The sequence below is a fragment of the Chenopodium album genome, chromosome 11, assembly GCF_948465745.1.
Source record: "Chenopodium album chromosome 11, dcCheAlbu1.1, whole genome shotgun sequence".
Taxonomy (NCBI): Eukaryota; Viridiplantae; Streptophyta; class Magnoliopsida; order Caryophyllales; family Amaranthaceae; genus Chenopodium; species Chenopodium album.
Genome location: NC_137844.1, coordinates 17,179,853 through 17,192,748, shown reverse-complemented (window position 1 = coordinate 17,192,748; position 12,896 = coordinate 17,179,853). Strand labels below are relative to the sequence as shown.

The 12,896-nt window shown below is 36.4% G+C and overlaps 1 protein-coding gene across 1 annotated transcript; it reads left to right on the top strand.

The window, feature by feature from the left end:
* Nucleotides 1-4,245: 4,245 nt before the first annotated feature.
* LOC145568676 (enoyl-[acyl-carrier-protein] reductase [NADH] 1, chloroplastic-like) lies at nt 4,246-8,845 on the top strand. The gene is made up of 13 exons (XM_081628101.1): nt 4,246-4,384; nt 4,764-5,074; nt 6,034-6,143; nt 6,273-6,328; nt 6,406-6,490; nt 6,777-6,824; nt 6,975-7,049; nt 7,138-7,249; nt 7,365-7,416; nt 7,497-7,548; nt 7,667-7,724; nt 8,209-8,307; nt 8,395-8,845. Exons 2-13 carry the CDS (start codon nt 4,801-4,803, stop codon nt 8,547-8,549), a joined length of 1,176 nt encoding a protein of 391 aa, XP_081484227.1. The 5' UTR covers nt 4,246-4,384; nt 4,764-4,800; the 3' UTR covers nt 8,550-8,845.
* The last annotated feature ends 4,051 nt before the right edge of the window (nt 8,846-12,896 follow it).

The following is a 12,896-nucleotide window of genomic DNA, read 5'->3' as shown; positions in this document are numbered from 1 at the left end:
TGAATAGACATGATTATAGAGTTGGGATGGATTTTTTTTTTTTATCCAATTAGTTACTTTATTGAATAGACATAATTAAGGGATTGGGATGAAAGAGGGTTTTTTTTTTTAATTTCTAATTTTTTAAAATTATTTTAAAACAAGAAAAATAGGATGAGGACAAGTGTCCCTCCAACATCCTGTTTTAAAACAATAGTATTGATTAAGGTTTTTTTTTTTAATTTTGAGGTTTTTTATAAAGCAAAATCATTGTTATCTATATAATTATTAAAACCCAAGGGATTAACATATTAACGTCACGTGTCATACTTTGTCATCATAAAATTTATGACATAGCGCCACATAGATGATGACATGACAACACATTAATATTTGGATTAGACTTGAACCATTCCATCTTTTGAAATTCTTTTTCATTACCATTATTATTCCACAATTAATGTCACTTTATTGCTAAATTAACATTCATATGTAAATTGTAACTTTTCATTAAGGATAGATTCTAAAAGTTTTTAAGCATTATATACAATTCCCTACTTAATTGTAAAACAAATACTACTGCATTTCTCTTTTTATCCCCAATTAATTTACCATTTTTATTTTATTATTTAAACTTAAGGTATTGGTTACAAAATATTATTTAAACTCAAGGTAATTTTTTCATTTTGTATTTAAATATAACCCGGGGCATTGCCCGAGCCCCAAACTAGTTAATAAATAAAAATTCTTATCAGCTTACAACGCGACACGTGCCAAATAAAACCTGTAAAACGAGTTACCATTTAGAGAAGATTTGTGTTAAAGGTCGTATTATTTAGGAATAATCCAAAGGTGGTTCCATTATTAGAAGATCGAGCAATGGTGGTATTATTCCTGGCAAATTTTCCTAAAATATACTATAGAAATTTAAATTTTCACGTATGTAAAATGACCAAATTATAATGTGCTCACCAACACTGGTATGTACCCAGACCAATGCAAAATCTTCTAAAATAGAGGGAGTACTAAAACAAATCATTGCTGGCATCATTAATACGGAGTAGACACATGTCAATTATAAGGATGAATTTTTTACACCTAAGTTATTTGTGACATTTCCTAAAAAAAAAAAGTTATTTGTGACATTATCTTTTTTAACCCTTGTTTTTAGGAAAGAAGTTCGAAGACTGAAAAAAAAAATTACCATTTCTTTTTTAAAATGAAGTAAATCTACAACTACACATTTACAAGCAATGAATTTCTCCATCTGTTTTGTTTATACTATTTATTTAACCTACTTTGACCAATATTTGTGATTTGTACATAAGAAAAAATATAGCCTCGTGAGTACTTGTTGGTAGGGGTATGCAGAATTGGACCTGAACTGGAAGCCGAATAAAATTTGGACCGAGTCGGACTAGTGGATTTCGGTTCGTTCCTCGATCGTTAGAATTAAGGAATTGCGAGTTTCCGACCCGGTCCGGGTAGAAATATGAATTTTTTGGTCCAAACTGGAAACCTAGTTCACATGTTTAATTTTTTTATTTTAACATAAAAATTTAAAGTCATCTTCTAGTATTTTTTTTATTTTTAGCCTTAGTCGCCCTTCATTTCATCCTCTCAAGTCTCAAAAACTTATCTATTCCAATCTTTCTCCCTCACTTTCATCTTCCTCTCTAAATTTCAGTCTCCTTACTCTCTCTTTTTCAATCTCCCTCACAAGTACAGTCACACAAAAAGAGACCCTCACAGTAACAAACATTAGACCATCGATCGGTCATCCCAAGGCCCCTATACCTGCCGCTGAACAAGCACCGAGCCTCCATGAAAATTGAGTGAACCACTGCACCGATCAACTAAACGAGCAAGTCACCGTAGCAAACCACCAACCCAAGCAGATGAGCTGATTATTGCTCAAGGTTACTTATCATACAATTACTTATTACCTCATTACATATAAAAAAAAAAAAAAAAAAAAGAAAAAAAAATCCTCATTTAAAAAATTATCACAAAAAGTAAAATCTTAGGCATTGTCTGTATACACACTAGCTAAGCTAGTTAGAACCCTAAAAGAAGTAGGAGATTGCTCATGACTTAGATTTAGACAGAAGGATCGAATAAAAAAGTTAAACCTAAACACTTAAAATATGACTCCTAAATTAGGCATATCTTTTATTTGGTAATAAATATGGGGTGACCTTGACTTGAAAGCAAGATTCCCAAGACTTGACTTTACTAAGTAGTATGATTAGGAAAGAAAAAACAAAAATATGGACACATAAACACATAAATCATACATGACGGATATGAAATTCCAACCTAAGAGAGGAAAATACATTTGAAACTATGGTTAGGCTAAGGATGGTAAAAAAAGGTCCATAACTAAGAGGTTGATGCATAGTGAGGCCTCACATTTTAAGGGCGTTCAAGTACAAAATCATCATGCGCCTTGTGCCATGTGCCCATGAGGACAAGTCATTGCCATCGTTTGGTTGGTTTAGTACTAGGACGAATATCGATCCTAGAGCATTGAGTTGGTGTACGTAGTCTAAAACCCAAGAGTTAGCTACGAATGACACATTCTTATGCGGAAAATTTGATTAGCTTATTTCAACCAGCACAAAATAGGTAAATCGCGTCAATCGTGGATGCAAAAGACACTTACGTCATAATATCAGTTAAATCACAAAATGTATGTCTAAAACCATCATATTTCATCCACTCGTCTTAACTAAACACCATTCACTCAAATTGATGGCTAATTAAGAATTCTTCCATGTGGACTTGTTGAGTAGCCAAATATTATGCGTCGGTGAATTGGACTACATTAGCATATGTGAATATCCTTAGCAATACAAAGGAAATTGTGAATTTGACATATTACGATTAAGGGCAAAACGATAAAGGAAAAGTAGTGAGCCATCAACACGTCTTTAAAAGAGCTTTTAACCCGTTAATAGATTAATATTCAAATGAGACAAGTCAAATGCAACCACGAATAAGAGACTTAATCCATCAAGGTTATACCCACAATGATACATAAGAGCGTTGACTCCATATAATATTGGACCATCTACATTTTGTGGATGATGACAATATAAAAAACAATCATGAGGCTGGTTTCGCCTATATTGGCCTATACATTATTCATTTAGTGACATTATTTACAGTTTATAGAGACGTACATACAAAACTCAATTAGGTTCAACTAATTTATTAATATGTAGTTGATATTAAAAACACAATCTTTTTTGTTATAGCCATCAAAATTACAAGGTATCTAATCCGATCATTATCTATAATTATCTTATTAAATGTGAGATTCATCAAATACTGGTCTTATATAGCACCTAAATAATATGGTGATCAAGATATATTATTATATGCAATAATAAACAAGTATCAAAGCAACACTAACAATCAAATCAGAGTATACAAAAAGAATATAGTAAAATATACAAAATTATGCAAATAACAATTATGTAGTTGTTGTTAGAGAACATGACTGTAGTTTAATTTTTATTCGGTTAATTAGCTAGATAAGTTCAGATTAAATCAGTCAAAATAAGATAAACTTCCCAAAAAAAAAAGGTTGCGGGCCTGTTCTCTTCAGCTTAATTTCAGTTTAGTTCAGTACCTATTTCCTTCTCTCATAAACAATTCATTTCAGTTCAGTTCAATACAATTTATTTCAACTCCAATCAATTTAGTTTAGTTCAGATCAGTTCATATCAGAATATGCCTTAGAGCAAGTTTAGCCCTTAAGACTTGGGGTGACATTATCATTTTGAGTCTTAAGACTTATGCTTAAAAATTTTCCTATTTTTCTTCTTAAATCTCAAGCAAATATCAAGTTGAGTCTTGAAATTTCAAAACTCAACACTTGAGGTTGGGATCCATCTCACTTTTATTTTTATTATCCTTTTTTTTTTTAAACTTTTCTACATATAATATGTCATATATTTGAATCGTAGGGGTAAAGTGAAATTTGTACAAGTCTTACTGAGTCTTAATAAGACTTTGATGACATCATTTTCAATGGAGACCACTAAAAATGATGTCACATTTTGGGGCTAAACTAACCACTATCTTAATTAAATTACTTATGTAGATGTAGATTAATCAAAGTCCTAATACGGAGTAACAAACAATTTACCAACTCTTCATCTAACCTACACCAATACTCCTTAATTTTCTCTCTCTTCCCTTCTACTTCGACAGAACCAAAGTGTCCCAATTAATAAACCCCCCCCCCCCCCCCCCCCCCCCATCAAATTCTGTACTCTATCTACACTATCCCATACTGTTAGTTGGAGAGAACTTCGTTTTCATCGAAACCCAATTCTCTTTAATCACTATTTTCTTGTTTGTCTCTCATTCCTCCATCCTTCACATTGGCTTCTAGGTAACCCACATTGTTTCATTTCTGTACTACTTTTATTGAGATCTTGCTTTCATGTTTGTTTTTTTAGGTTAATGTGATGAAGTTAACGGATAAAGTTTGAATCTTGATTACATTTATATTGGATGTATACCATTTTAATGGTTATTTTGTAATGCTTGAATTGTTAATTTTGTTATATTATGGAATATTTAACTTTTTGAAGTTCGAATTTTTTTGGGTTTTTCTGGGATTGGTTTAAATTGCTGGTTTCCTTTAGTTTGAATCGGAATTGTCCTACGAAATTTGAATTGTAGGGTATTGCTGAATTTCAATTACAGTAAAATTTGATTTTACCCTGCTATTGAATACTAAGAAATTCATTTGTTTGATTGGTTAGCAGATTATTAACTGGGTTTACTAGAGCAAGTAGATTGAAAATGGCAGCTTCCACAGCATCAGGGTTGCAAATGGCTGCAGTAAAGCCATGTGTGTCTTCCCCTCGCCCTATCTTTGGTGCTGGTGCTGCATTTTGCAATGCTGATATGAGACGGGCATCGTGGGCTAAGCTCACAAGTGCTTGTCATATATCATCTGTACAGCCTTTCCAGCACAGGTTCTCGTCTTCCGCCTCAAAATCTGGCAAGGGTGTCATCAAGGCAATGGCGGAATCTAGTGACAAGCCTGTAGGGGGATTGCCTATTAACTTAAAAGGTCGAATTTCAGTACATTATGCTTTACATGATATTATAACAATCTGTGTGTTTTGTTTATGCTTTTTTGTCATTGTCAAAGGGAATAATGTCATCAAATATATAATAATATAAAGAACTAATCTAGACTCTAGAAAGCTCAATTTTGACATTCATGAAGCGATATGATATACAAATGGTCGAATTAACAAGAATCAATAGTATAGGAAGCTCAATTCTTCTCCTTCTTGAACCAAAAAAAAAAAAAAAAAAAAGGGTTATAACCTCTCCTGCCCTTGTTTTTTGTTGAATACATGTAAATGACAGTTATAAGAGAGTTGTTTTATTGTTGGATATATATACGAAGTAGTTTGGTTCAATGAGGAAATTTGAAAAATTATTTTCCAATTCTTTTGCTGCTTTGGTAACTTATGCTGCTTCTCTTGTGGAAGAGGGATACTAGTGAAGTATCGAACACGTATTGACTATGGAGTGTAGGAATGGATGGTCATCTAGATAAAAAAAGGAAGTGAGATGAATAAACTTCTCTTTAATTTGAAGTGCATCGGAGTTCCCTCTTTATTTCTAGTGATTTGCTTGTTATGTTTGAGGTCTAATGAGTTTATTTGGTATGAGATGACTAATCAAATTTCTGCAACGTATAACTTTAATACGAGGTTGAGTTAAGTATTAAGCATGTTTTTGGGCTATTGAACATATGTGTGGGCATGGAAGGGCTTTAAATATGAGGCAGAAGCTGCCAAGTACAAATTTGTAGAGTTGATCCGAAAATTAGCCATCTAAAGTGTTATGTGCTTTTGTTGCTATGTGTTATTGCCTTGTTTCTCGTGCACCTTTTGAAATATTTTGTAAATGTAGTTTATGTGATAATGCAGATGAATATAGATATAGTTTGTCTTGTTCATAGCCTAGATTTTGCTTTAGTTTGAATTTAGTAATTTAACAAAGACTAATTTTCAGGTAAGAGGGCATTTATCGCTGGTGTAGCTGATGATAATGGATATGGTTGGGCAATTGCAAAGTCTCTGGCTGCTGCTGGTGCTGAGATTCTTGTTGGAACTTGGGTCCCTGTGAGTAATTACTCATTAGAGTCTTTTACCTGCGGTTGCTCCACCTTATTGAATAAAAGCTTGATGTTTACTTGTATAAGTCTCTTACTTAATTTTCTTGGTCTTTGTGTCTTTTTGGTGTTCTTACAGGCACTGAACATTTTTGAAACAAGTCTAAGACGTGGAAAATTTGATGAATCTCGAGTGTAAGAGTCTCTGTTTGCTTGACCCCTTTTGTAAGACTTATACTTGCATTGGCCTTAGTGTTCATTTGATGTTTTAGGTTGCCTGATGGTTCATTGATGGAGATCACCAAAGTATATCCTCTAGATGCAGTTTTTGACAGTCCAGAAGATGTCCCTGAAGATGTAATGGACTATCAATGATTATTCTCTTGATTTACAGTGGATTTGGCCACTTTCTATTATTTTCTTTTTAAATCACAAAATTTGAACTTGCCTCTTTTATTTTTGAGGATATTCTTAACATAGAATTACTACACTGGTATGGTGAAAATAGTATGTTTTAAATAATGAAGGATACTTGTGAAATTTTTACTCAATAGATATAAAAAGATGGACTACGTATGTCAGCAGTTTGAGTTTGTAACCATGAGGCATATATCTAATTTTCTTAATGATGGGCACAATGCAGGTTAAAGCAAACAAGCGGTATGCAGGGTCTAGCAATTGGACTGTGAAGGTATAAAATCTCTGTTAATTTTGGAATGCATGGTTAACATATGAATTACTGTCTCAAATTACTTCCGTTTCTGATATTACTGTTGTAGATATTGCTATTATTTTAAATGCCAGAAAGTATACTGTACTGAATCTTTTTCATGGCTTGTAGGAAGTTGTCGAAACAGTAAAGCAAGATTTTGGGAGCATTGACATCCTCGTGCATTCGCTTGCCAATGGACCTGAGGTCATTAGTTATTGAGTTTCTAAGTTTGATACGAAGTATTAGTATTGCGAACTATTTTCTAACTGATTAAGTAACAACTTATCTATAGGTCACTAAACCTCTATTAGAAACATCAAGGTATGGATATCTGGCTGCAATTTCTGCCTCAAGTTATTCTTATGTTTCGCTGCTCAAGCATTTCCTTCCTATAATGAACCCAGGTATCTGTCTTTGTGGTATTGTATTTTGAGTGTTATTTATTTTTTGGTAGACAAAAAAAAATCTTTTTACTGTATGAGGTAGTTTGAATTTTATTGTTTAATCTTTTGCTTGCAGGTGGTTCTTCTCTGTCACTCACATACATTGCTTCTGAGAGGATAATTCCCGGGTAAGTTCCGTTCTCAGTGCTATTATTCTGAATTATATAGTCTTTTTCCCTTGGAACCTGATTTCTTATTTCTTGCACAGTTATGGTGGAGGCATGAGTTCAGCAAAAGCTGCATTAGAGAGTGACACAAAGGTACGCTTGTATATCTGTTTGTTTTCTAGAGGGGAAGGGACAGTCTTATTGTCACTTCTTTGATGTAATTACTAGCCTTTTTCATCCTGGCATTACTGATATTAGTTGGTTGGCTTAGGTAATGGCATTTGAAGCAGGGAGGAAACGCAGGATTAGAGTGAACACAATATCAGCTGGTAAGCTTCCCTGAATTTCCATCGAAACTGCTCACTGTAGCTACCAGCTACCTATGTACCACTCATTACCAACAAAAACACCAAATTCCCTGTTCTAATGCTTGTGTTTGTCTGGGAGGAAAATCATATTCCAAGAAATCTAGTTTTCCTACTTTCTTTGGCTTGATTTGGTAAAGTAGCATAATTATTTTCATAGATTGAATATGTTTTCCCAAGGGTGGTAAAGATTTTCCTTAAGGAAGGAATTCTACATTTTGTCAAATGTTAATTCTCTCTTTGCAACTCCTCTGCTCTCCTGCATTTCTCTTCTCTCTAATTTATCTAGTTAAAAACCAAACAAAGGGTATGAATCTGATATCTACTGAGATTTACTTATCTGTTAAATCTAAGTTTCTGTAATCAAACATTGTATATGACAACATTTTGTGAGGTAAATGCTAAGCAGCTTTTATCCCTAACCAATCATCTAATGTCTTATCTCAAGGTCCACTTCGGAGTCGTGCTGCAAAGGCTATTGGATTTATCGATATGATGATTGACTATTCTATAGCTAATGCTCCATTGCAAAAGGAACTATCTGCGGGTAGGATATATTGTGAATTGATTAGGGTTTTAAATTCTCTTTAATTCATACACCCTTTTTGACAAGCTTGTGAAATAATGTGTGCAGAGGAAGTTGGAAACACTGCTGCTTTCTTGGCATCACCTTTGGCATCTGCTATTACAGGGGCTGTAGTCTATGTAGACAATGGTCTAAATGCAATGGGAGTAGGCGTAGATAGTCCTATTTTCGAAAATCTTGACATTCCAAAAGACCAACTTTGAAATGATGGTTAGCTAGCACCCCCATTTTGTGTTATGATCATTGGGATCTTCATTCAGTAGTTTGTGTGTTGAGGATTGGTAATCGGAGTAGGATGCTTATTGTATTGTTCTTCATATCCTTGTACTCTAGGCCTCTTTAGCTCCTAAATTATGACCTCTTGTTGCTTGGGGAGGTAGTTCCTATTTGTTATCATCAGTTGAGAATTTGATCACATAAATGCCATCACATTGATGTACCCTTTGAATCTCGAGGCACAAATTACTGCCCTCTTCTCCAATAATTTCAATTTTAATTATCAATAGTTCTAAAGCAAAAGGAAAATTTGTCATAAACAACCTTTTAAAGTGCCCACTTTACTTAAAACTACCTTTTAAATTTTTTTTTGCAACTTCAGACCACATTATAAAATTTTTTTATCAAAGACAACCAAGTGCTACTTTCCGGCCTTGATTCTATTTTCCCCGATGTTGACCACTACTGTGCAACGCACATGACCTCATATATTGCTTAATACACCAATTTTTCCTCCAATTCACTTGTACTAAAAGAGGGATGAAAGAGAAGCAGGGGTTTTGATAGGAGTTAATTGGAGGGAAAAGGGGTGTATTAAGCAATATAGGAGGTCACGTGACTCGCACACTCGTGGTCAACGTAAGGAAAAATAGAGTCGAAACCGGAAAGTAACATTTGGTTGTCTTTGATAAAAAAATTTTATAATGTGGTCTGAAATTGCAAAAAAAAATTTAAAAGGTTGTTTTAAATAAAGTAGACACTTTAAAAGGTTGTTTCTGACAAATTTTCCAAAGCAAAATAATGCCATCAACACAAAATTGTATGCCGTGTTTTGTGTTACGATTGTAATTTGCCAATATTACCAGTCTACCAGAAATTATTATGAAATTGCTGAGTTACAACATGAAGATTATCATAGGATCATTCGAAGAGGTTTGCTTAGCTAGTAATGACAAGCTTCCGTTTTTGCTCAAGCGATTGTGGGTAGATACTTTCTCAACTTTATATTCCTCCATATAATTGCTACAGAATGCTATGCATAGGTGAATGTAATATTACAACTTAGGAAAAATTACCTAAGATAATCCAACCTTTGCTATGTTCTTCTAAAATAATCATACCTTTGAATTATTCCATTTTAATCCTACCAACCCCTTCTTCCCATATGTTAGCAGGTCACCAAATCGGTACAACCGGTTGCATTGCCTATGTGGCATTTCATTATTGGTAATTTTTTTAGAAAAAATCTTCTACGCTTTCGTTTGTTTTAAAGGAAAACAATTGTCATGGAAAACATGAATTTATAGAAAACAATTTTCAATGGAAAACATGATTTTAAAGAAAGTTTTCTTTGTTCGTTTGATTAGAGGAAAACTTAAGGATAAATGAAAAATGAAGTAAAAGGAAAAGAAGGATGGGAGGAGAGTATAAAAAGAAGTAACGAGTGAAAAGAAAATGTGACATACCTTCTTTTTCAAAGGAAAACAATTTCGTTTTTTAAAGTGTAATTTTCCACATTTAGAAAAATTAGTTTCCATCTCTTATCAAAACAAATAAAGGAAAATGGAAAGATGAAGGAGGAAAATCATTTTCTAAGACAATGTTTTCCACCAAAACAAACGGATTAAAGGAACTTTATTTTGTCCAGATAACCTTTTAAAAATTTCATGGCCACATCAATGTTGTTTATAATTTTTTTTTTTTTTTTTTTTTTGGAGACAACCAATGACCTCTAATACACTTAATTAACCTCTACTTTCCCTCGTTTCTTTTCATTACCCTTTAATTCTCACTTAACTATTTAATAATTAAATTAATTTATAAATTAAGAAAAACAAAAACCACCATTTAATATTTTAATATGATGAATAGCCCTTAACTCTCACTTAACTATAGATGTTTGGGGTATTTTCACCCACGACAAGTGGACCAATGAGGAGGTGCCACGTGTCAGAGGCTGGCAAGTCACCCTTGACCAATCCCCAGCTGACACGTGGCCTCTCCAGATACTCCCTTAGAGTTGCGGCCTTCAAGGGCCCGATTCCCCAAAAATCCGCTATTTGGCGGGGCAGCCCATCAGTCCTAGGTTAAAATAACCTAGGAAGGGGCACTTTTCCCAAGGACCCTATAAATAGGGAGATATTCCCTCAAAATGGGGACATGATTATTTTCAGAAATTTACTATCATTTATTACATCCTACTTTCTCTCTCATCAGAGAACACCTGAGCTTGGAATCCAAGCAGATCCCCACCTAAATTTCCGCACTTTTTATTCTCCTTCAAGTTACTAACTTGAGCGTTGGAGGCGGAGCACCACCCAACCGGTGTCTCCGTTGTTTTTGCAGGTACAGAGTCAGCAGGACCAGTCTTCGAGTTGTAACTCTCCCAAGGGACAAAAACACCCAAAACATTTGGCGCCGTCTGTGGGGAGAGTACCTCAAGATGGTTCAAAATTCTGTACCAATTCTCAATTCTACCTCTCTATGTCCGGGTACTCAGACGGGTAACCTGGACGACCTGCAACCGGTTATTCAGCCGGTAGGGTTTGAAATCCCTCAGCCTCCACCTCAGTCTCAGCCAGAGGTATTCACAGAGGAGGAGGAAGAAGAAGAAGACAATGATGTGGAGACTTATATGACTAAAGATGGTTCTCTCATCTCTAAATCCATCCGTTCCAGAGACCAGCTGGAACGAAATCTGGATCAGGCGGGCCCAAGCAGCCGGCCCACTGGGAGGTCAGACGGGGAAACCCGGAAGACCAGAGGAGAAGCTCTAGTCACCCGGAACGAGCTCATGAAATTCATGAACTCCTTCAAGGGTGAAATCAAGAAGATGATCAACAACAAGGCAGGCTCTTCCAAGATTCAGCCGGCTAAAAAGACTCCCAATGATGGGAAGAAGAAGAAGCCGGTCAAGGACAGGCAGCCAACTCCCCATCCAAAGGAGAAGGCAGCCGCAACACTTGACTGGTCTAAGATTCTGATGCCCCGGCGGCCCCAGCCGGAGGCTAGAAAAACGCCCACCTTCGATGCTAGAGAAGTCATCAATCGAAGGAGGCAGCAGCAGTCTGAGTCAGCTTCTACCTCAAGCTTTCCAGACAGCTTCAAGGAAGCTTCTGCAAGGAACTCTATGTCCTTTCATGAGAGTCGGACAGGCGGTAAATTCGTCAACACCGAACCTCAGCTGATGATAGGGTCTATGCCATACGCACCCTAGGCGCAGTATGGGCAATATGACCTCCAATTCATGCAGCCACCTCCATTCGGAGGTCAGGCATCATATACTAATGTCCAGCCACTGGACTGGCAGCTCCGGCTGATGAGGCTAGGCGAACAGCCGTCTGCCTTTGCAGCCAATATAACCGAGGCGGTTCAGCCGGCCAAGGTTAAAAACATTTTGGTGGGTGCTTATGACAGCACCACCAACCCTGAAGATCACCTGATGGCATACACCAACCTAATGTGTTTACAAGGTTGGGACGATGCCACCTGGTGCCGTTGCTTTCCGGCTACATTGAAGGGCATTGCCCAGCAATGGTTTGGCAACTTGCCAGCCGGATCTGTTGACTGCTTCAAGAAGCTAGCCTTCTTGTTTGCCACCAACTTCTCAATGAACATCCCTGCTAAGAAAACAAGTTTAGACTTGAGCACCATTAAGCAGGGAGAGAGAGAAGGGCTACGCTCATATGTCAGACGGTTCAACCTGGTCAGGATTCAGATCCAGGGGCTGTCTGACGAGGTAGCATTCACAGACTTTTTCAAGGGTCTGAGAGACGGGTCGACTTTTAAGTTCGACCTTGTCAGAAAAGGGGCATTTACGCTACAGGCGGCCCTGAGGGAGGCGGAAAGCTATATACAAGCAACCGACCTCTGTACGCCTGGTAGCCAGTCAGACTCCAAGAAGTCTGACAAGCAAAAAGAGAGCCGGTCTGCTCAGCCGGCGAAGAAAAAAGAAGAGAGCAAGAAAAGAAAAGAAGTCTGGGCGGTCAGTGATTCTAAGCAGCCGTCCCAGAAGAAGAAGAAAGAGTTTAAACCGTACGTTCCCCGGTACGAGTTTAACAAAGATTGTAACTCCATCCTCATGGAGGTAAAGGACCGGCTGTCCATTGAGAAGCCGAATCCAATGAAGAGTTCCGTCCAGTCTCGGAACAAAAACAAATATTGCCAATTCCATGAGGATGTTGGCCATGACACCAACGATTGCTTCAGTTTACAGCGGACGTTGGAACGTCTGGCTGACAAAGGGCATCTGAAGTCCTATATTTCTAAGTCCCCAGCCGGGACGAAGAAGAAGAACAAGGGTCAGTCCTCTAAGGCTACCCCCCAGCCTGCTA